Here is a 21,248-nt window from a genome sequence, read left to right on the forward strand (position 1 = left end):
TTGGATAAAAACGTCTGACAAATGCATAAATGTAAAGTGTTCTGGTGGGTCTTAAAGCAAAAATGTGAAGCTCATACATGTATGTGAACCCTTGCAACATACTGTATTTTATTGGTCAGTTAAATAGTCCTACCCTAAAGTCACGCCATTGGTTGAAATCAATGTACAAATGGCTTGCTTAGTTATGTGCAAACAGATCTTGAATAAAATAACGTACACTAAAAGGGATACTTCACTCAGAAAGATATTTGGAAGAATGCTTATAACCAGACAGATCTCGCCCCCCATTGACTCCCAAAATACAATGGTAGTCAAAAGTGCCCAAGAACTGTTTGCTGCCCTACATTCTTCAAAATGTCTTCTTTTGTGTTCAAAAGAAAACAATGATAAAGTAATGTTTATGGGAATCAATGGGGGGTCTTTTTGGTTATAAGCATTCTTCCAAATATCTTTCCAAATTCATACAGATTTGGAACAACTCGAATGATGACAGAATTTTCATTTCTGGATGAAGTATCCCTTTAATACACTGTTGTGTGGTTTTGTGACTGTGTGCTAATAAAATAAAATTGTAATCTTTTATACTATCTACAACCGTCCTTTGGGGTGGGACTACTTTTTGGAGCACTTATTACACCACAGTATGTTTTTAACAGAAATTAGACAAGTTCTGGCTACTATCCCCTGGTATAATCCCAGGAACCTAGAAGTGATAAGCCAAGCAGCATTACTTCCCTTTGCAGTGCCGTGCCAGGATTTTTTCTTTCCACTGACCCCAAATTCACCTTAACAGAGCAGCACCTTCTCATCACAGACAGCCATAAGCCTGTCAGTTATCAGTCCATCAAGAACTGAGACAGAGAGCGAGAGAACGGGAGACAGCGAGCATAAAATATGAAGGGAAGAGCGAAAGTTATGGGGGGGGGTGATAAATCACAAGATGAGGTCTACATCATCTAATGACCAGAATAAACCTCTTTCCTGTTTGCTAGAGGAGCTCAAAATCTCTGCAGTGCTTAAGCCGTGTCCCTTCTGATCCAAACATTCACTACCATCAAACCAGGATTTATGACGCATCACAACCCCCTGACAACATCCAGCAGCCTCATAATCTCATTTTTTTTCTGCCAGTGCCTGACATTTCAAGTCTCGACATTCACTCAAGATAAGCCAAAAGCCCTCTGACAGGATAGAGAGGACATATAAAACACATGCTTAAGAATTTTACTGTCCCCTTCACAAGCACCCATGAGCTGCTACTGCCACGACATTTCATATCAGAGAATTCCACGACTCTTATACTGTTAGAAGGAACAAAACAGGACATCAGGCTTCCAAAACATCCTCTGGTATGTTTTTGAGAAATGGTGTCCAAAGTCTATTTGTTTAGCAAGAAATCCGATTGTTTGGTTGATCTTTTTCAGAACGAAGATTCTCGTTGACATCGGGTACATTTTGGTCATTTACAAGTTCCCAATATATCCTAATTTACAGAAGTGAACCACGGTGAAATTTGAAATATGCAGTGCCATTCGGTTTGCATTATTTTGGCAGGAAAATATTGTTCTTACTCAGTTTTGAGTGTAAACATCCTTTAAACAAGGTATAGTTGCCTATTTTTATTCCAAAGATACATAACAAAATGTTGTGATGTTATCTGTTTAAAGCGGGGAAAGGTGTTTGCCATTGGGGTGAAGGAAAATAAACTCAATCCAAATAGTTTTTCTTCCCCATCTGCAAACATCTTTTTTCACAAAAGTTTGATGGACAACAAGACAAACAAATATCCCCAATGTTTCTCGTCTTGATGTAACGCTGTTTAAAACCGAATGCGCACGAGAACCGAGAACTGAAATAAATTATTGTGCAAGATTTTCATGCCCCAAAAACCAGCTATGCGACCACTAATGTGAGAGCTGGAACATTGTAATCTGGTTGAGTGTAGTAATCCAGAGAGTTTGGGAGATATCCAGCAGCCTGACCTAATCGATCCTGGCCCCTTTCAGTCCCTTAATAACTTCTCAGCCCTGAAAGCCCTTCAGTTCATCAGTGTTGTCTTTTAATTAAACGCAATCGCTGCGCTGCACGCTGGTGGATAGTCGACTCCTCCGGGGGGCGGTACTGTTTGAGTATACCGATAATGGAATTTGACATTGCTGGAGATGTTGAGCCATTATTTCATTTCTCTGTGTTCTCAGATAAGTGCGATAAAGGCTTTTAAGTCTTTCATTTCCTCGAGTCTTTTTTCCAGAATGGAGTAGGGATTGTTCTCAGTTCAACTTACACATGTACTGTAAGTAGATTAATCAATTAAGCTCCGGCAGATAATAAAAAAGTGGAGCGCTTTAGCGGAAATATCACTTTTAGTCAAGGAGAGAGAGAGAGAGAGAGAGAGAGAGCGGGTTACAAAGAGTTATCTTTCTGCTCTTTGAATGTTGAGTATTTGGTTGTGCGACACAGTTTCTTTTGGCAAAAATGGTGCCATGGCTCTATCTTTGAAAGAATCTCATGGAAAATGAATTTATTGTGTCAAATCTGACGTTTTGTGGCTTTTAGTTAATGACTGATGTCTTTGGGTCCATTTAGGTGCCAGTGTACTCTTAATAATCGGCAAAATAGAATTGTAGCGCATTAAAAATAGTTGGCCCGGAGAGTAAATTCTCACCTTTGCTGTACACAGCACAGTTGCTTCTGCCATCTTCTGAACTGACCCACATGACATCCTTCAGCCAGCGTGGACCTCCTCTGAGGAGCAGAGACACCTGCCACAGAAAACACAGATTCCCTTCAGAAAGTAGAAAAAGGACCAAAAGGTATGTCATGAAACTCCTGCGAACCGCCAGCCAGTCAGCTTGCATCCTTAAACCGATTGACTTTTCAGGTTATTTACAACCATGACAATGCATGCTTCTTCTACCCATACATTTAAACTAGCCAGATCAGTATACAATATTATAGGGTAGTAGAAAGTCCACTTTGCAGTTTATTCTGGCCCAGAGGAAATGCTCATTTAAAGACTGATTGACATTTAAAAAGGTTGCATCACAGTTTGGTGTGTCTGAAATACAACAGGTTTGTCTGTTAAAGCACAATCAAGTGTCTAAAAATGATACAGATAGTATTTATGAAACCTGTATCTAGTTTAGTAACTAATAAAGACAACAAGGAAAACCGATACTGAAAGATCTGATGTCACCAAACCAACAAATACAATTCAGTATATTCATCAAAAGGTCTCATTGCATCTTCCCAAATTTAGATGTATTCATTTGGCAGATGCTTTTATCCAAAGCGACTTACGAGTAGGAGAGTATATAACATTTTGGTAACATGCTTAGCAGTACCTTTAGTGTACAAAACTACAAAACAGATGTCTTGTAAACACAATTTTCATAAGAACTGCATTAAATCTGTTAACCCCAAATTGTTACAATCCGGAGCCTGTGATTTTAGCCGAATGATTAATAAGTGAACCGAACGTACCGTACGAAGCTGAGATCGTGTTGTCGAAAACTAATTCAAACAATGTCAACCTCTCGAATCATCATTCCCTAAGGCTCTTTCAGACAAAATCTTTATGCTTGTGTGTGTGTCTCCTGTCCAGCGTCTGAATGGTTGTATTGTTTAAGACCTCTGAATGTTCCACCTGATCAGATCTCTTCCTTTGGGACAGCTGGAATCCAGAATGAAGCGGCGTGGATTTAGAGACAGAAGAAATGGAATGCCGAGCACTGATCTTTAAACACACTGTAACCCTCTATCACCAGCATCACAGCTTCCTGAGACCACCAGAAGGGGAATTTCAAGAACTAGTGTGGGTTTCAAAAGCGTGGACTGAGGCTTAGATTTCATAATCTAAAGCAGAATCTTATGTGTGAAGGCTTATGTGCGTAAATTGTGTCATTTCTGTGGAAAATAATTATATATAATTTTATACTAAATATATGCAGATATATTTATTTACCCAAACAGATCTATGACATAATGGTTTTGAATTTACAAAATTGTGTTATGCAGTCAGAATTTTCATTTGCTCTGTATTTTATCACATTTTCTGGGGACCCAAAGCAGACCTTTGTACTAATTTTAGATGAATTCATCACAGGCCTTTGGGGTCAAGTGGACATATTCTCATCTACCTGTGGGGTTCATGAGAAGTCCAGCTGTTAAGCAGATTCATTCTTTCATCTCTCTTTCCTCTCTGTGGAGGAGGAAAGGAAACCAAACGCATTCCAGACTCTTCATCTGTTATCACAGCACTTATCTCTCCAGGAGCTCGCTCGCTCTCTCTCTCTGTCTCTCTGTGTCTCTCTCTGTGTCTCTCTCTGTGTCTCTCTCTGTGTCTCTCTCTGTGTCTCTCTCTGTGTCTCTCTCTGTGTCTCTCTCTCTCTCTCTCTCTCTCTCTCTCTGTGTCTCTCTCTGTGTCTCTCTCTCTCTGTGTCTCTCTCTCTCTCTCTCTCTCTGTGTCTCTCTCTGTGTCTCTCTCTGTGTCTCTCTCTCTCTCTCTCTCTCTCTCTCTCTGTGTCTCTCTCTCTCTGTGTCTCTCTCTCTCTGTGTCTCTCTCTCTCTGTCTCTCTCTCTCTCTGTGTCTCTCTCTCTCTCTCTCTCTCTCTCTCTCTCTCTCTCTCTCTCTCTCTCTCTCTCTATCTCTATCTCTATCTCTCTCTCTCTGGCCAAATCTGCATTTTTGCTGAATCGTATCATCTTCCGGCCGGCCGCTCAACCTCAGACAGGACGGTTCTGACCCAACGTTTTCTCATAGCAGTGAAGGAGAATAGTGAAACTGAACTGCTTATATACTTTCTCTGTAAATGTGATATTTTGCTCAACTTTTAAAGAAAAAGAAATCAACAAATAAGAAAGCTGTTGAAATACATCCAGAAGAATAAAATGTAGACTGAATAGCCAATGTAACTGGTCTTGCATCTTGAGTTCATATCCTCAGTAATATTAAATCATTTTGACTTTGTATTGCCGACCCGGCAAATCTGAGCTCAGTTTGTTGCATTATTGCGATAATCTGAAACTCTAGTGGAGATTTCTGGGTCTTTTTCTAAGGAAACATATCTAAGGCTTTAATAAAAGTTTTCTTTTGCTTTCCACTTAATCTCATCTAGGCAACATAATTGATATATTAAAGACATGATCTTTTTTCAAATGGTACAATGGGAGCTGTTGATTTATTTATCTGAATCTCAGAGCTTCACAGAGTCTCACATTTGCAGAGAAAATATTTTCAAATGGAAACATATGAACTTATTTACACTTCTTTTAAGCCAAACAACTGATTCGGCCATTAACTGAACGGTAAGCTTGTATGAATGATTTATAACCTGAGTTTATGTAAGGCTATGTTCACACGTGACTTCGTTTTTTAAGCTGCTAGTGTTTGTTTTACATTCTAATCCTATGGAGTAAACCGTGTTTTCAAAAAGTCCAGAGCCCTTTTTAAAACGCCATCTCCTTTTTCTGTTGCTCAGAGCGTCTTTTGAAGTTGAACAAAGTTAAACTTTTTCGGAAAAAACGCCCTACGTCGAGCACCTTTTTCACAGCTAACCAATAGACTGGTTTCATGTCACTGCCATGTTGAAATCGATAGTGAGGCAGAGGTGGGAAGAAAACCGGAAAGACTGCAATGGTTTGGACAACCGACCTGGAGTTATTAAAACCATTTATGATCTTAAATGTGACAATATAAGCGCAGGATGCATGTTTCACTTGACCACTTTAGCTCTACCATCACATATTAGTGATTTATTCTGTACTTCCATACGCGAGTTTCATTCGCTCACACACAGCAAATCTTACGTTGGTTTTAAAACGCATCATTTGTTTGTTCATGTCACAGACACCCGATGGTCCAAACCACTGTTCTTCCGGTTTCTTGCCACCTCTGCCTCACCTCACCTGTTTTCGATTTCAACAGACAGCGGAGTGAAATCCGTCTATGACAAGCGAGTAGCAAGACCTGTCGTTTCCATAACAACATGCAAGAAAGGCGATTGGACGAGAAAGATTGAGCTCGAAAAAATAAAAAATAGTGACGGAAACGCCGTTTAGAGCACAGTTTTGTATAAATGTAAGTTTAATTTTCTTTCGATTACATTTCTAGCGAGAAATTAATACTGTAGTCTTTAAATGTGTGATTAGTTATTGCTGTTCAAATAGACTTCCACTATGCTGCCTATGAAGCCTCTCTCTCTAAGCTGCCTTCATAGACAAACGCTGAGCAGTAAGAATGGAAAAAATGCAAAGCAGGGGCGCCAAGCGTGGGGAGAAATGGCAGCATTTCAGTTGGAAACCCTTTATTTTTTTACGCCGGCCACAGGAACGAATGCTCCGGTGGACACAGAGCCTAAAGATAAAACGTATCCTGCAATTCTATTTGTCAAACAGAGATGGCAGTAGAGAGTTAAGTTACTAATTGAAACTTTAAAATCTCAAGACAACATTTACATTCACGCATCTGACTGTTCAATCGCATTCAAGCTGTACAGTACATTTTATCAGAATGTGTGTTTTCTGGATATTGAACCCATGACCAGTTGAGCCACAGAACAACTGAATAATTTTCATCTATTCATTTGCTTTGATTGCATTTCACCTGCTTGCTGTGTTCTCACTTACAGTAGGGAGGCTATACAGTCTCGCCTTCAAATTCCTGCAGGAGGAGTGCGAGACTGTGTGGGAATACTTCGTGAAAAGTCTACACAGCACTCCACTCTCCCGGAGTCATTTCTGTTTCTTTCTGTGTCTCTCTCTACTGAATCCTCTTTCCTCTTATCAGGCCAGCACAGGCCTCCATCGGCCTCTCCCGTTCTGACAGGAGCAACAACAATGGGCCTGCGATACCAGGCCGCTTCACAGAGTAAACCTGCCACGGGCACAGATTTACCCGTGACTCTCTCTCTCTCTCTTATACACACTCATAACACAACACCGCCTTCTCGAAGGCCTCTAAATGGACACAAACGTGCATCAAACCAAATGATTTTATTTCTCTGCATTGCTCTCCTGTCAGTCTATCTTGTCTGTCCGTCTCAAGTCTTTCTGTAATCATCAAACATTAATACACTGTATAGAAATGACCAATGTCACACAAATGACTTGTATTATTCATTATTTCCATATGAACACTGACAATATTCATTGAATTTAGACAAATTACCTAAGGTTTATTTTACCTTCAAAATCCTTTTACAGCTCCATACTCCTCGCGTATTTTGTCTGTTTGTTTTTTCTAAACAATTTCAGGAACATTTGATAATACTTAAAGGAACAGTCAGTAATATCTAGCGGCAACGTAGGGAATTGCAAGCAACCGCTCACTCCACCCCTCCCTTCCAAACATGGCGGTGTATGTAGATAGAAATAGCTCATTCTAAGGAATCAAAACATAACGCTTCATTGTGCAAGATCTTTATACACCTCTGAAGGCATAGCTATGTATATTATATTGCATTTCTATCAATAGATCATCCCAAATATTACACACTGGACCTTTAACTGAGCTTACCTGAAAACAACTGAGAAATCCATCGAATAGGTTGAGCTGTGAAAGGGCAAACTTTGAGCAACAAAATTGTCCACTGGCTCACAGTATGTTGCCTTTGCACTAAAATGTTCTTGTATTTGTTGGTAAGCAAAAAGAAAGAAATGCAATGCATCCACACCACTACTTCGTGATTTCCCCCCGAATCTTTCCTTATAGAGAAGCCTAAAAACACACAACTTCACTCACCTTGTCACTGTCTCCTGTGGCCATCTCAATCTTCCCAGGGAAAGGACCCCATGTGGTGCCCAGAGAAAGTGCCTGGCAGGAACGAATCCTTTTCTCTCCTTCTTCATGTACTATTGTCAGCTCCCCTGTAGAAAGTAGCCAACATTTTACAGTTAACAACTCTGACAATACGATATTCTCAACTGCAACACATACATTGTAAGAAAAATGGACCTCTAACACTTTGCTCCTTAGATATGGGCATCAAGATCTATTCACTGGCATCAATTGGCATGAATGTATACCGTATCACTGACAGTAAAAGTTGGCCAATAGTGAGCTTTTTAGACTTATATTCAAAGAAATTCAAGCAGGACGCGCTGCATTCAAAAACCTACGCATTAACCTAAAGGTTAAGTACATTGCTCAAAGGGAAAAGGTTTTCGGTATTCAAATCTTCAGTTACCTAGATCTTTAACCAAAGCACCGCCCCATGAGCAGGCTATGACCCCTCAGATATGTGATCAGCCCCCCAACTCCTGCAGTCAATTAGAGATCATACACCCGGCCATAGAGCGCTCTATCGGCCTCTCTCTCCCGGGTGACCCTGCCTGTCTCTTTGATTAGGCTTGCGCCTCGCTGCTTTGACAGGGCTTCAGATAAGGTGGATTAAGCCTCTTTCTGCGGGACGTTTTGATGTGAACAGTGCAGAAGCGTGTTAAATTATCCAGTTTCAGGGGGAGTTGTGAAATCCCTGAAGATGCAGTGATAAATAAAGAGCATCTAAAGCCACTGGATGAGGGTTAAGCTTTTATACCCCTCATCCCTTTGGATTAATAGATGTCTATAAAATGGAATAATACAAGTGAGGGCACAGTTCAAAAACACTTTATATATTGTTTTAGAAATAACAGTAACAGGTAAAATAACAACACGATATCTTGGTAATTTGAAACAATTTGATAAGGTTCAAATATTATTTGTACATTTTAGGATGAACTGCGTTCGTGCAAGTGACTGTAAATTTAGGGCTGGAGATTTGTTCTTGCTTTTTTCTAATACTCATGTTTTTGAATTTGAATCTCTTCCGAGAACAATATTTTTTACATGCAAACAGAAACAAGCAAATGAATATATACAGTTAAACGAACTGTATAAACACATTCACTTACATAAACATAAGGGCATTCAAACGAATAATCACATCAAGAATAAAAGTTTGTGTTTACATATTATGTGTCTTTGCAATGTGCATATACATTTTGTGTTTATAGATACACACACATACATGCATATATTAGGAAAAATATAAAATAAATAAACGTATATATATATATATATATATATATAATTCAAATTACTGGTAAATATAAATAAAATAAATATCAATACATGTATGTGTTTATAAATACTAAATTAATATTCATAGTGCACAGACAAAATATTCTGGATGCGATTAATCATTTGAAAGCCCTAATAAACATACGTATAACAGTATCTACTGATAACATTTATACTTTGCCTTGTAAACAGTGTTACAAAGGTTACACAGAAAATACTATTTGGGACAGAAACCTTTTTATATAAAAATGCATGATGATGCATCGCGTCAGGTTTGATATGAAGTAATTTCAGAAGTGGGCAAGTTATTACATTTTGATAAAAGATTTGAAACATATTCAATCGTTCATTTATAGTAAAACCAGAAATTTGCATGAAAGTAAATACAGTCAATTTTGAGTTCATGTTGACTTTAAGATTAGAAAAGAACTCATGACTTAACCTAATAGTTGAGAAATATCATTTATGAAGCAGTCTAGTATGTCAAGTTATGGCAAATAATTCATTCTTGCATAAACATTTTTGTACCGTTCCACTTCAGTGCATCGAATGAACATTAGGACGCTCACGGTGAACGACATTTCATCTCGAGAATGCGACCACACTCAAAAGCACTTTAAAACGTTGGTGCACTATAACAAACAAATGGTCATTATCAAGAACATTTTTCATGAAATAGCTCCTCTATTCTTTAACGTCAATTCCAAACTAAAGAAATCAAAAGAACAGTCTACCACAGAGGAACCAGTAAACCGGCCTTTTTCCACACCTCCATATTCTTCCATCTCTCTCTCTCTCTCTCTCTCTCTCTCAGTGGTCTAATCTGTGAGGGACTTAAAGGGACCTTATCTCCGGGCTCTCCTGCTTCATTTCATGCTTGATTTACTTTAATTTGTCTGATAGGGCAGCAGGATTTGGAGACGGCCCATCTTTGGCTTGGGTGACGAGTGGAAAAAAGGCACTCTGATATTTCTCCAGCACATTGTCGAGGGTTTTTGACTTCTCCCTCACTCTCTGCCACGACTTCCTGAAGAGAGAGACTGCAAAAGAGTGAGCGAGAGAGAACGTAGGACAGAATAAGGCAGTGTGGTGTAGCAGGCTGTTCGAGTGTGCTTCAAGTCAAGCATCCAGAGAAGAAAAGGATTGTGGGAGTGTGGCATGATTGTGTGATGTATACTCTGGGGTTGGAAGTGCACTGTGTTCAAGTTCAGAGCGCGTCTGGACAGTCATCAAGTTCATAGAGAAATATGGCTATGCTGATTTTGAGTAGTCAACCATAATGGGCATCTTTTAAAATACAGTAGGAGAACACATGTCTTTGCAACCTTAACATATAACCATGCTTGTTTGGCTGATAAAAAGAAGAATTCCCCATATTATAAACATATGAATTATTTATCTTATTATAAATGCCAGTAACCCCCCCCCCCCCGCCCCCTACATGACTCAAATTCACCATTGACAAATCAGCATCATTCTTCCACTCCACCATGCATCATGCAAATCTATGCATTACCATCAGACTAATGAATGTTCATTATTTATTTTCAACCCGTGTAAAACGGTCTTTCTATTGTTTCCTACTGAGGCCTCTAAAAGAGACGCGGAGAGTTCAGACTTCTCACGTATGTCTCAGGTTTAGGGGATTTACTCTACGGGCTCCTTTTCTTCAGCCGAAATAAAACTGACAAATAAATTCATCCCCCCACAGTGAAGGGCAGAGGGCTCACGTTGACAGGCTCTGTATTTGAAACTCTTACAATCCACCCCCTCCCATCCCAAAAACCCAGTTCCAAACCCAAAAGCATTGAAATTCCCCTTGCAGCGCTGCGCAGGATTTGCTAAACGACGGGGTGTGTGCGCGCAGCTGATAAACGGAGTGATGATCCAGCAACACGTCTTTATCCTCGCGCTCCGCTTTAATTAACGCCGGCTTGTTTGTTGAAAAGATGATTAATATGCCAGAGAAAATGGTCTAATTGAATATTGCAACAACCCACACAATCAGGGAGGAACACGCTGTTTTGTTTCGTGTAGATTAGCCCTTTTATCAATGTCATTATTTATATTATTATTATTATTACGTGGTATTTTAATTCAACTGACAGCCGCAACCCCCCTCCCCTCCCCCCCTCCTCTGGGCATGGGATGGGACGGGCGCATCTTACAGACAATAAATAAGCCACATTGTGTCCATATAGGTAGGGGTCAAGAGGAGCATTAAAACTTTTGTTTCCGACAGTCGAAGATCTCCCAGTGTGGGGAGCTTTTAATTAAGTGATCCTTTGGCGCATTTATGGTTAAGTGTAACATTTATTTTTACCATTTTTAGTGAGACATTTTAAAGATCCAGTGTGTAATATTTTGCAGGATCTATTGACATATGCAATGTGTTATATTTAACTATGTCTTCAGAGGTGTATAAAGACCTTACATTATGAAGAGTATTTTTATCTTACCTTAGAATGATCTATTTCTATCTACACCGCAAGTCTCCTTACATAGAATTCACCTTGTTGTTTCTACAGTAGCCCTGAACAGACAAACTGCTTTACAGAATGCGTTTTGTAAATATGTTATCTGCTTCGAAACGGAGAGGTGGAGTGAGCCATTGGTTGCAATGCGCAACCTCACCACATGATGCCGCTTAAATCCCCACATTGCTCCTTTAAATGAAATAATAAAAAATGGGCACTGTCGAAAGTCATAACAGGTCATTCCGACTGGAGGAGGAATAAATAATAATCCATTTTAAAATATAATTATTTCGGAATGAATTATTCTTTTCGATAATATTGGCCCTTTAAAGAGTTTAAAATATCCACATAATCTCAAAACAAGGATAAAACGTCCAGTGAAGTCTCTCTCTCTCTCTCTCTCTCTCTCTCTCTCTCTCTCTCTCTCTCTCTCTCTCTCTCTCTCTCTCTCTCTCTCTCTCTCTCTCTCTCTCTGAGTGCAGTGGTCAGCCGCTCTCGGCTGTGGTTTACATGTGCTCGGCCATGCTTCCGCTCTCTCTGTGAAAAGGCTTTAGGGGGCTCCGTCAGCAGGACTTTGATGTCGACTGTCGCTGTAATGATTTCATATTGTTCCAGGAATTTCTCTAATCCACTACACTTTCATTAAAATCCTTCACTACATCCTGTCTTCTTCTGAGAGGCCCCAGACAGAATCTTTTTCCTTTCGTCCATCTCTCTCTCTTGACAACTGTTTCCTTTTCCTTTGCGTAGGAACGTTAAAACCTTCAGGGACTCTGACATGTCCCTGAATGTTGCGATGCATTGACATAATGTTCAAAGTTTAGGCTCACCTACTCCTAATTTGCAAACTAATCCCAAAATACAGAATGGCAAAAATGTAACCATGAGATTTATGTTAACATACAGTATATGGCATTCAGATATTATAAAAAAAAATTCAGTCAAGTGACTTCTACCAGTGGTGAACATTAGTAAATAATACATGTGCGTAAACATATATCAGTTTTTTACTCTCTCAGGGTATGTCAGCAAAAACATATTGCTCTTTTTATTTTAAGTGACTTCATCTACGACCATAGACAAAGGAATGTATTTTGAGAAGGGGGTGCTGTGATTTATTTATTCATTTTTTCCAGAAGTTATGACTGTGCCATGGGCGAGTCGCTTAAGTTTAATGTTAACAAATAACAGAGGCAAAAAACAAACACATAAACACATGTTATATGTATGCCTATAGCCAAAGCACAATCTATTGTATGAAACAAGCTGTGGGGCGGCATTTAACCACCCAAACATCAACCTATAATAAAGCATGTGCAAACCGGTCCCACAACTGCATCCTGCATGGTGACAACACATAGAAATCAACCCGTAAGTTAACACTTTATGCATGTAGACCTCAAATTAAGCCATAACTGTATTACATTACAGCTGGCCTGCATGCAAAACTCAGAAAGAAACATACTGTATCTGTACCGGATGCACCTGACTAAACGCTATCCGTGTGCTTTTTTTGCTCTCTTTATTTATTTCAACCTTCCGTGTTTGTTTCTTTCATATTGTTCAAATTGCCCTTGACTGAGCTTTAATCTTGATTGTAAACATGGCTTGAAAAACTACAATTATTCTTAAACTCTTCGACAAAATGTTAAATGATCTCTAAGTCTAAAAGCGTCTGCTCAATGAATACATGTAAATGTATAATGCGTATGCAAACATAATATTTATTTTAAATGGAATCCGACTGGAATATTAGGCCAAACATTCTGTGTATATTTGCATGACATAATGATTCTTCGGGCAAACTAATCAGACAAGACCACACTGGGATCCAATATAGTTCAAATGAATCTCAATCGAAACGAATCATATTTATTCAGATGATAAGAAGGAGAGAAAGAGACATCCGTGGAAAAAGTGTGAAGATCAGTGTGCAGATATCTCATCATCAAGAACCGATTACACCATGAGATATGAAGACAAACACACTGTAGCTGTGACACTAGTGACTGTTTTAATCTAGTGTGAACATGCAAGATAAAGTGCCTTCCAAAATGGCATTATTATGTTATCAGATTTCATGCTTTTTACAGAAAACAAGGCTTATTACAGTATTCGCCTGGCTCATTAAAGTGATACTTCACCCAAAAATGAAAACTCCAAATCTGTATAAATGTCTTTGTTCTGATGAACACAGTGAAAGATACTTGAAAGAATGCTTATAACCAGACAGATTTTGCCACCATTGACTCTCATAGTCAAAAGTGCCCTAGAACCGTTTGCTGTACTACATTCTTCAAAATGTCCTCCTATATAGGAGTCAATGAGGGGTGAGATCTTAGTTATAAGCATTCTTCCAAATATCTTATATTAATATAATATATTTATACAGATTTGGAACAACTCGAAGGCGAGTAAATGATGGCATCATTTGTTGGGTTAAGTATCCCTTTAAATTCTGGGGATCTGAAAATGTAAAAAATCCTCTTGTATGATGTCATACTAAAAAACGTGTCCCTCGAAGCATTTCAAATTATTTGATAATATCAGAACCGACGATAAATGAATAACAATAAATATAATACTGCTATATTTGCAGTTCACGAAATATATAGTATAAATATTATAGTCATTTATGTGTGTGCTGACAGTTACTAGTTTTACATTGGTTGTAGTGTAAAGGATTTACTTTGATAAAAGTAGCATAGTAACGTTTCGTTTGTCTATGTTGACAACGTATTACAAAATCTCCTATATAGTAAGGCAGGTAAAATGTGATTGGACAGGTGTCTTACTTGGGCCGTCCCATTCCTCTGCTGGGCTGGGCGGGGCTTTTTCTTCCAGTCGGTCATTGTCTTGTTGTTCCACCTTTACATTTCCAATCATTTCACCTGTAAAAAAACATCTATATTAAAGACCAATCTGTAAAGAGGACAGCGACGACCTGATTTTCGCGTTTACATGTACTGCATTTGCATGTTCTTTAAGAACCTTATCCCTTGTAAGGAGCATAATTCCACTGTGCCTTTCTCATTTTGGCTTCTTTCAAGTGTCTGCTGTGGGAATTTTAGCTCTCTTCTTCGGAGAGAATGGAGACAGAGCATGTCCCTGGACCCACCTTGATCACAGACTTGCTGCCTGTGTTAAGCCCTGTGACGAAACTTATTGGAAATGTTTAATTACAGTGTTGGGAAAGAAATTAAGCTACAAGATGATTCCTTAATGAAGCTGTGATTAAGGATTTTCTGCCTTCGGCTCTGACACCACGGGCAAAGCACTGTTAAACACGGTCACCAGAAAGAGAAAGTTAACTCAAAAAACAGGCGTATTTACCTCCGTTAGCTCGTACAACTTTAAACACAGACAGTGTATCCGTCTGTGCCCTCTGCAGACAGAACATTCCTTTCTATAGACTGAATGGATAAACCCTTATGATCTTCAAACTCAAGCCGAGTAAATACAGGAACAGCACCAAGTATTAAACCTTATTAAGGACCCAAGAGCCCACAGCCAAAATAGCACTTCAAGCCTGTTTGTGTTCAAACCATCGAGTTCTAATGTACTTGCTCATTATTGTGTTGAATAGATCATAACTGAGATCAATATATTGATAAAAAAGAAAGAAAGTGTCCCTTTTGTTAGGACTCTGTCCTTCCTGTCTCGAGCTTTCTAGCTCCCTGGGCAGAGTCATGACATTGCCACGTCTTTCGGGTTTCTGTTGTGTTATGTGTGGAGACATGTGGCTTTATGTTGTTACTTAATGCCACGTGTCTTCCTGTTATGTCTCTCAGCCCCACCCTCCTATCTCCTGTAATTTTATTAGGGTTTCATTCCCATCGTCTGTTTTGTAATTCACCTCGTTAGGGTTTCATTCCCATCAGCTGTCACCACTCTCCCCATGTAATCACTCCTCGTTATTGTCTCCCTTTATATGGTCTCAGTTTCTCTCTGTTCAGTGTTGGTGCATTGTCTTATATTGATTGTCTAATGTGGATGTCTATGTTGAGCTGTGACTGGGGATTACACGACTCCAGGCAAATAGTTTGTGGACTTATTATTTTATTATTAAGGACTTTGTTTCCTTTTGTCCCCCTCGTTGGAGGTGTTTGTTTTTTCTAGTGTTTTTGTTCATGTTTACCCCCTCGTGGGTTTTTGTTTAATAAAGTTTCCTAAGTTAACCCTTCGTCTGCCTGCATCTGGGTTCTGTCCAAACCATTTCGTGACAGAATGCACCAACCCATAAGAACCCAGCAGGCGGCGATTTTCCCTGCAAGGCCTCGCCAGCCTGGTCCCCTCTCCAGCATTCGCCAGGGGAACTTGGACCGGGACGAGTACCTGGACAGGTTCCTGGAAGCCGCAGTGGAGGAGCTCTTCGGGGAGGAAGAGGTGACGGCGGCATTCAACAGCGGACTGAGGGTCCCCCTATCGCCTGCGGAGATGAGGAGGCTGAGACCGCTTGGCTTCGAGGGTGTGCTCCAGTTCGCCATGAGCCGACCGGAGCCCAGTGTCTCCGTCTGTCCGAGGTTGTCTTCTCCGTTGGGCCCCATCCCCGAGGATCATACCCTGGAGCTTGGGGTGGTGACCACCACCGCGCCATCAGCCTCGGACCCTGCAACCTCTTCACCACCTACCAGTCTTCAGGGCAAGCATGGAAGGAGAGAGTCCTGGGGGTCCTCTTCGGAGGCCTCCAACGCGGAGCCAGCCCCGTCCTTCACCTCCTTCCTCCAGCCGACTACCAGGAGATTGGCTCGGCAGAAGAGGAGGAGGCAACGGAGGGGGGCACGTAACTCAGCCAAGCCAGCGCTCCTGCCGGTTCTCCAGCCGGGTTCACAGCCAGCGATCCAGCAGGCGTCCAGACCTGCCTTTCCGCAGGTTTCCAGACCTGCCTCTCCGCAGGCATCAGGACCTGCTTCTCCGCAGGCGTCAGGACCTGCCTCTCAGCAGGCGTCAGGACCTGCCTCTCAGCAGGCGTCAGGACCTGCCTCTCAGCAGGCGTCAGGACCTGCCTCTCAGCAGGCGGCCGGACCTGCCTCTCAGCAGGCGTCAGGACCTGCCTCTCCGCAGGCGTCAGGACCTGCCTTTCCGCAGGCGTCAGGACCTGCCTCTCCGCAGGCGTCAGGACCTGCCCCTCAGCAGGCGGCCGGACCTGCCCCTCCGCAGGCGGCCGGACCTGCCCTTCCGCAGGCAGCCTTCCAGCCAGTGCCTCAGCCAGTTCTCCGGCCGGCATCACCTCAAACTTTTTTCCCCCTTGGACACACACCTCTCCCTAGCCCCTTCAAGTCCCCGCCGGTCTCGTCCGGCTGCTTCAAGTCCCCGCCGGTCTCGTCCGGCTGCTTCAAGTCCCCGCCGGTCTCGCCCGGTTGCTTCAAGTCCCCGCCGGTCTCGCCCGGTTGCTTCAAGTCTCCGCCGGTCTCGTCCGGTTGCTTCAAGTCCCCGCCGGTCTCGTCCGGTTGCTTCAAGTCCCCGCCGGTCTCGTCCGGTTGCTTCAAGTCCCCGCCGGTCTCGTCCGGTTGCTTCAAGTCCCCGCCGGTCTCGTCCGGTTGCTTCAAGTCCCCGCCGGTCTCGTCCGGTTGCTTCAAGTCCCCGCCGGTCTCGTCCGGTTGCTTCAAGTCCCCGCCGGTCTCGTCCGGTTGCTTCAAGTCCCCTCAACCTGTCCCACCCTTTTCTGGTGTCCCCAAGGTTTGGCCTCCCATTCCCCCACCCCCCCTCCCATGTTTGTTGTTTTTGTTGACCCACCCGAACCCCTTCATAGCCTCCCTTATGTTCCCCTTAGTTTGTTCTGTGTTGTGCTTGTGGTGTTTGTCTTTGTGCTTTGGTGTTTTGGCCCGCTGAAGTTTCTCCCTTGAGACGCCATGGGGCGTTTCTGGGGGCGGGGGTAATGTTAGGACTCTGTCCTTCCTGTCTCGAGCTTTCTAGCTCCCTGGGCAGAGTCATGACATTGCCACGTCTTTCGGGTTTCTGTTGTGTTATGTGTGGAGACATGTGGCTTTATGTTGTTACTTAATGCCACGTGTCTTCCTGTTATGTCTCTCAGCCCCACCCTCCTATCTCCTGTAATTTTATTAGGGTTTCATTCCCATCGTCTGTTTTGTAATTCACCTCGTTAGGGTTTTATTCCCATCAGCTGTCACCACTCTCCCCATGTAATCACTCCTCGTTATTGTCTCCCTTTATATGGTCTCAGTTTCTCTCTGTTCAGTGTTGGTGCATTGTCTTATATTGATTGTCTAATGTGGATGTCTATGTTGAGCTGTGACTGGGGATTACACGACTCCAGGCAAATAGTTTGTGGACTTATTATTTTATTATAAAGGACTTTGTTTCCTTTTGTCCCCCTCGTTGGAGGTGTTTGTTTTTTCTAGTGTTTTTGTTCATGTTTACCCCCTCGTGGGTTTTTGTTTAATAAAGTTTCCTAAGTTAACCCTTCGTCTGCCTGCATCTGGGTTCTGTCCAAACCATTTCGTGACACCTTTAAGGTACAGTTTGTAATTATTTTGCAGTAAAATATCCAAAAGCACTAGGCCAGTGTTATGTATTTTGTTCAGTTGAGTACTTACATTATCTCAAATGTTTACAACTATTTGTAAATCGTGAGAAATTGCCATTTTAACCAGTGACACGAACCGTGTTGCAGTCGCATGTCAATGGCGTCATATCCGTGTTACCACAGACACTATATTCGTGTAAGCCGTTACGATTTTTCCAGACCTTGCGTCTCCCTAATAACACCCTCAGTTTCCGCTTTTACTGCCGTAGAAACCACGACAACGTAGATCACGTAGACAAATGTGAAAGTATTAGTTCGTAGCATCTATCTTGTTTTGCGCAGTCGTCATGGAGCACAATTATTTGTTATGGAATATTATTAGTCCAGCGAAGACTGGACGCTTCTCCAGAGAGGGAACGCATCTGCTGGTTTTCGCGCGAGCAGACCATCTACAGGACAAGCCTGATTTTATCTTTATGTCCACAATAATAATATTTTACCTTGTAATCCATTTATTTGTAATATTTGGCATTACTGTGTGCTGCTGCGTGTCCCTCTGTATGTAGGAGTGTATGCCCGCTGTGCTCCTGCCTATAGGTGCATATTACTAACGCGCTCTTTAAATAACAAAAAAATTTACTGAAACACTTGCGTTGCACCTGCCGCATTGCAGCGAGTGTATGATAGGGCCCTACGTCACAATTTTATTTTCTGACATTTCTATTATACAGCTCACCCATTCAAAATGCAATTACGTGATCAAGAGAAGAGAAAAAAAATCAAGGCAAACAATAAATATTCAAATATTCTCAAACGTTCAGAGGATGTTTCACCCTTTCCTTTCAAAACTTAATAGGTCAAAGCACGCAAGAACATAATAAAAGAAGTGCCCGTATTTGTATTCAACAAGAACAAAAGAAAAGCGTCACATTCCGTTCGGCCAATTTCGAGCAGAAAAGTGAGAGATTATTCTTTTGAAGATTGCCCGCTTCCAGGCAAAGCGGGTAGTTCACGCAGTCGTCACAAACTTTTGGAAACAGAGGCTGGCATTTCAAAGAGAAGATTCATCATTTACAAATAAAAAGCATAAAGCATAAGGATGCAGAGTGAATTTCAAATGGCTCAGGGTGTTGGGGGGCTTGCGAAGGATTCTGTTGTGACGGTGAGGTGTGGCCGGCAGTACTGACTGTAATTGAATTTCAGTTCAAAGGGCCGTTGCTATTAGCTGGATTTTGATGGTTGAACCCTGCAGCAAATACCAGCAACTCTGTTGTTATTTATTATGACCAATACGCCGGTTAGCAACATACAGTAGACGCTCTCTCAAAATGCCATACATCTGGAATCTCCTCTTTCATATTTAAATTCAATTTTCCCATTGAACCAAACACCGCTTTGAGCACAACAGGCATGGGTGAACCGCTTCAGAGAGAAGGTGGGAGAAATTGTGGCATCTAGGAAGGGTCTGGTACTTCAAGCATACTCAGAAATGCATGTCACTCTATTTTATACAGCCGAGGGTTAAAAATATACAGCTAGATTTATAATGAACATCATAATTCTTGGGTTCAAATTATAACAGTCTCGTGACAAGTCGTAACTATTTTACAATGTTGTCAATATCTGTTTTGACCCCGGTGACATGAGGTTTAAGGGTGAGGCTTCATTCTTGCTTTTTATATTTTTGTGAGATCATGTAAAAAACCATAAATGGAGATGACCTTACCGTTCCTCAAGTGATCTTCATCTGTAGATATGATGCTGTCTGGGTCAGTGAGAAACAGCGGATCCTTCTCAACAGACCTGTCATCTTCTGTCAGTAAATCTGTCTTCTCGCACACTGTCTCCTCAGAGTCTGTCTCAAGCCCACTTTCAAACACTCCTGTAAAAAACAGACAAAGAAAAGTTAGTACTTAAGAAGACGCTGTCGTGAATTCAACTTGAAAGTCAAAATCATGAAAATAATTCATTTGAAAGCAGATTATTACACATAAAACCTAGGATCTTTTTTTGAAGAAAATGCAAGTGATGCTTTCGGGTTCAAAAGTCACTATGATATTGAGGGTCTAAACAAAACCCTGACAGGTCCTTTTCTTCTTTCATGAATGAGGGACCGAGCCAAAACCATCGTTCATGAAAGAAGAAAAAGTCCTGTTAGGGTTTTGATAAGACCCTCGCTTTAAATATAAACAACAGCAAAAAACCGTGTGCTTGCCTAAGCCATTACCATTAACAAATCATGTTTATCAACATGTCCACAACAGCGAGTCCCTCAAAACCCTGTTACTGTGTTTTGTCATTTGTTTTTGTACCTTTAACAGTAAAAGTGAAGGCAAGAGCAAAGCCGACACAAGAAGCGATCCAAGCCTAAGGTTACGTCTGCTCAAAGATAACTTGTTCACGCATGCAGCAGAATCGAAGGTAGACATAGCACACTTTCTTATTCATTTGAGCTTATCAGTGGGCACAATGTTGATTTTTCATTTGCTTGCCATGCCTTTGGGTGGTACACCCATGCAATCACAAACTTCATTTTTTTCTCTGTTTGATTAATTTCTTTCCTCTGTTAAAAAAAGACATGGGCTACATTATATCAAGAGAGGCCTTTTCCTTCCAGCAGTACATGTACTTTGATATTTGCATATTAATTTTTTTTCTTCACGTAGAAATAGAAGCCACCTGAACAAAATGACACAGATGCGCTTTTCGGCTTTGATATAAAAAATTTGGTTCCAAAATTTCTATTTTCACAGAGCTACAGTAAAAACTGTCAGGTTAAATGTATATATATATTTTTTTTTATTTAATTCATTCTGCTTTTTATTTAAAAAAGTAAGGTATTAAAAATGCACATATTTGTGCTCCGTAACAAATATCTTGTTTGTCGGGGGGACGGGTTGTGATCTGGTTGAGGAACCGCTTTCTTTTCATTAGCTTCATGAATTGCTCCTTTGTAGACGGCAGCTGTAATCTTGCATAAAATGATTAGAGACAGACATGCTGCACAAGGTCACGATTTTGCCTTATTTGATCTTGTAGCAAAAACAAAAGTGTCTAGAGAAATATGTTAAGATCGCTCCTTTATATCTCAGGCGACCCAATGGAGTACAAAGTCAGCTTTAACATTGTCTCACACATTTCACTGACAATTCCTTTGGAAACCGACACTGAGCTAGAAAATAAATGTAAGAAGTGGCGCTTTGTCTTGTAAGAATAAGATGAC

The 21,248-nt window shown here is 41.1% G+C and overlaps 1 protein-coding gene across 1 annotated transcript in view; it reads right to left on the reverse strand.

Moving 5' to 3' along the window:
- The window catches only part of zfpm2b (zinc finger protein, FOG family member 2b), a gene marked incomplete at its 5' end in the record, with an annotated part of 43,630 nt that overhangs the window by 9,342 nt on the left and 13,040 nt on the right, over positions 1–21,248 (reverse strand). The window contains 4 exons of the mRNA XM_079485086.1: positions 2,666–2,762; positions 7,742–7,866; positions 14,334–14,429; positions 19,752–19,907. Coding sequence (XP_079341212.1) covers positions 2,666–2,762; positions 7,742–7,866; positions 14,334–14,429; positions 19,752–19,907 — 474 coding nt within the window. The remainder of the gene's footprint in view (positions 1–2,665; positions 2,763–7,741; positions 7,867–14,333; positions 14,430–19,751; positions 19,908–21,248) is intronic.

Source organism: Barbatula barbatula, assembly GCF_947034865.1.
Source record: "Barbatula barbatula genome assembly, chromosome: 21".
Lineage (NCBI taxonomy): Eukaryota > Metazoa > Chordata > Actinopteri > Cypriniformes > Nemacheilidae > Barbatula > Barbatula barbatula.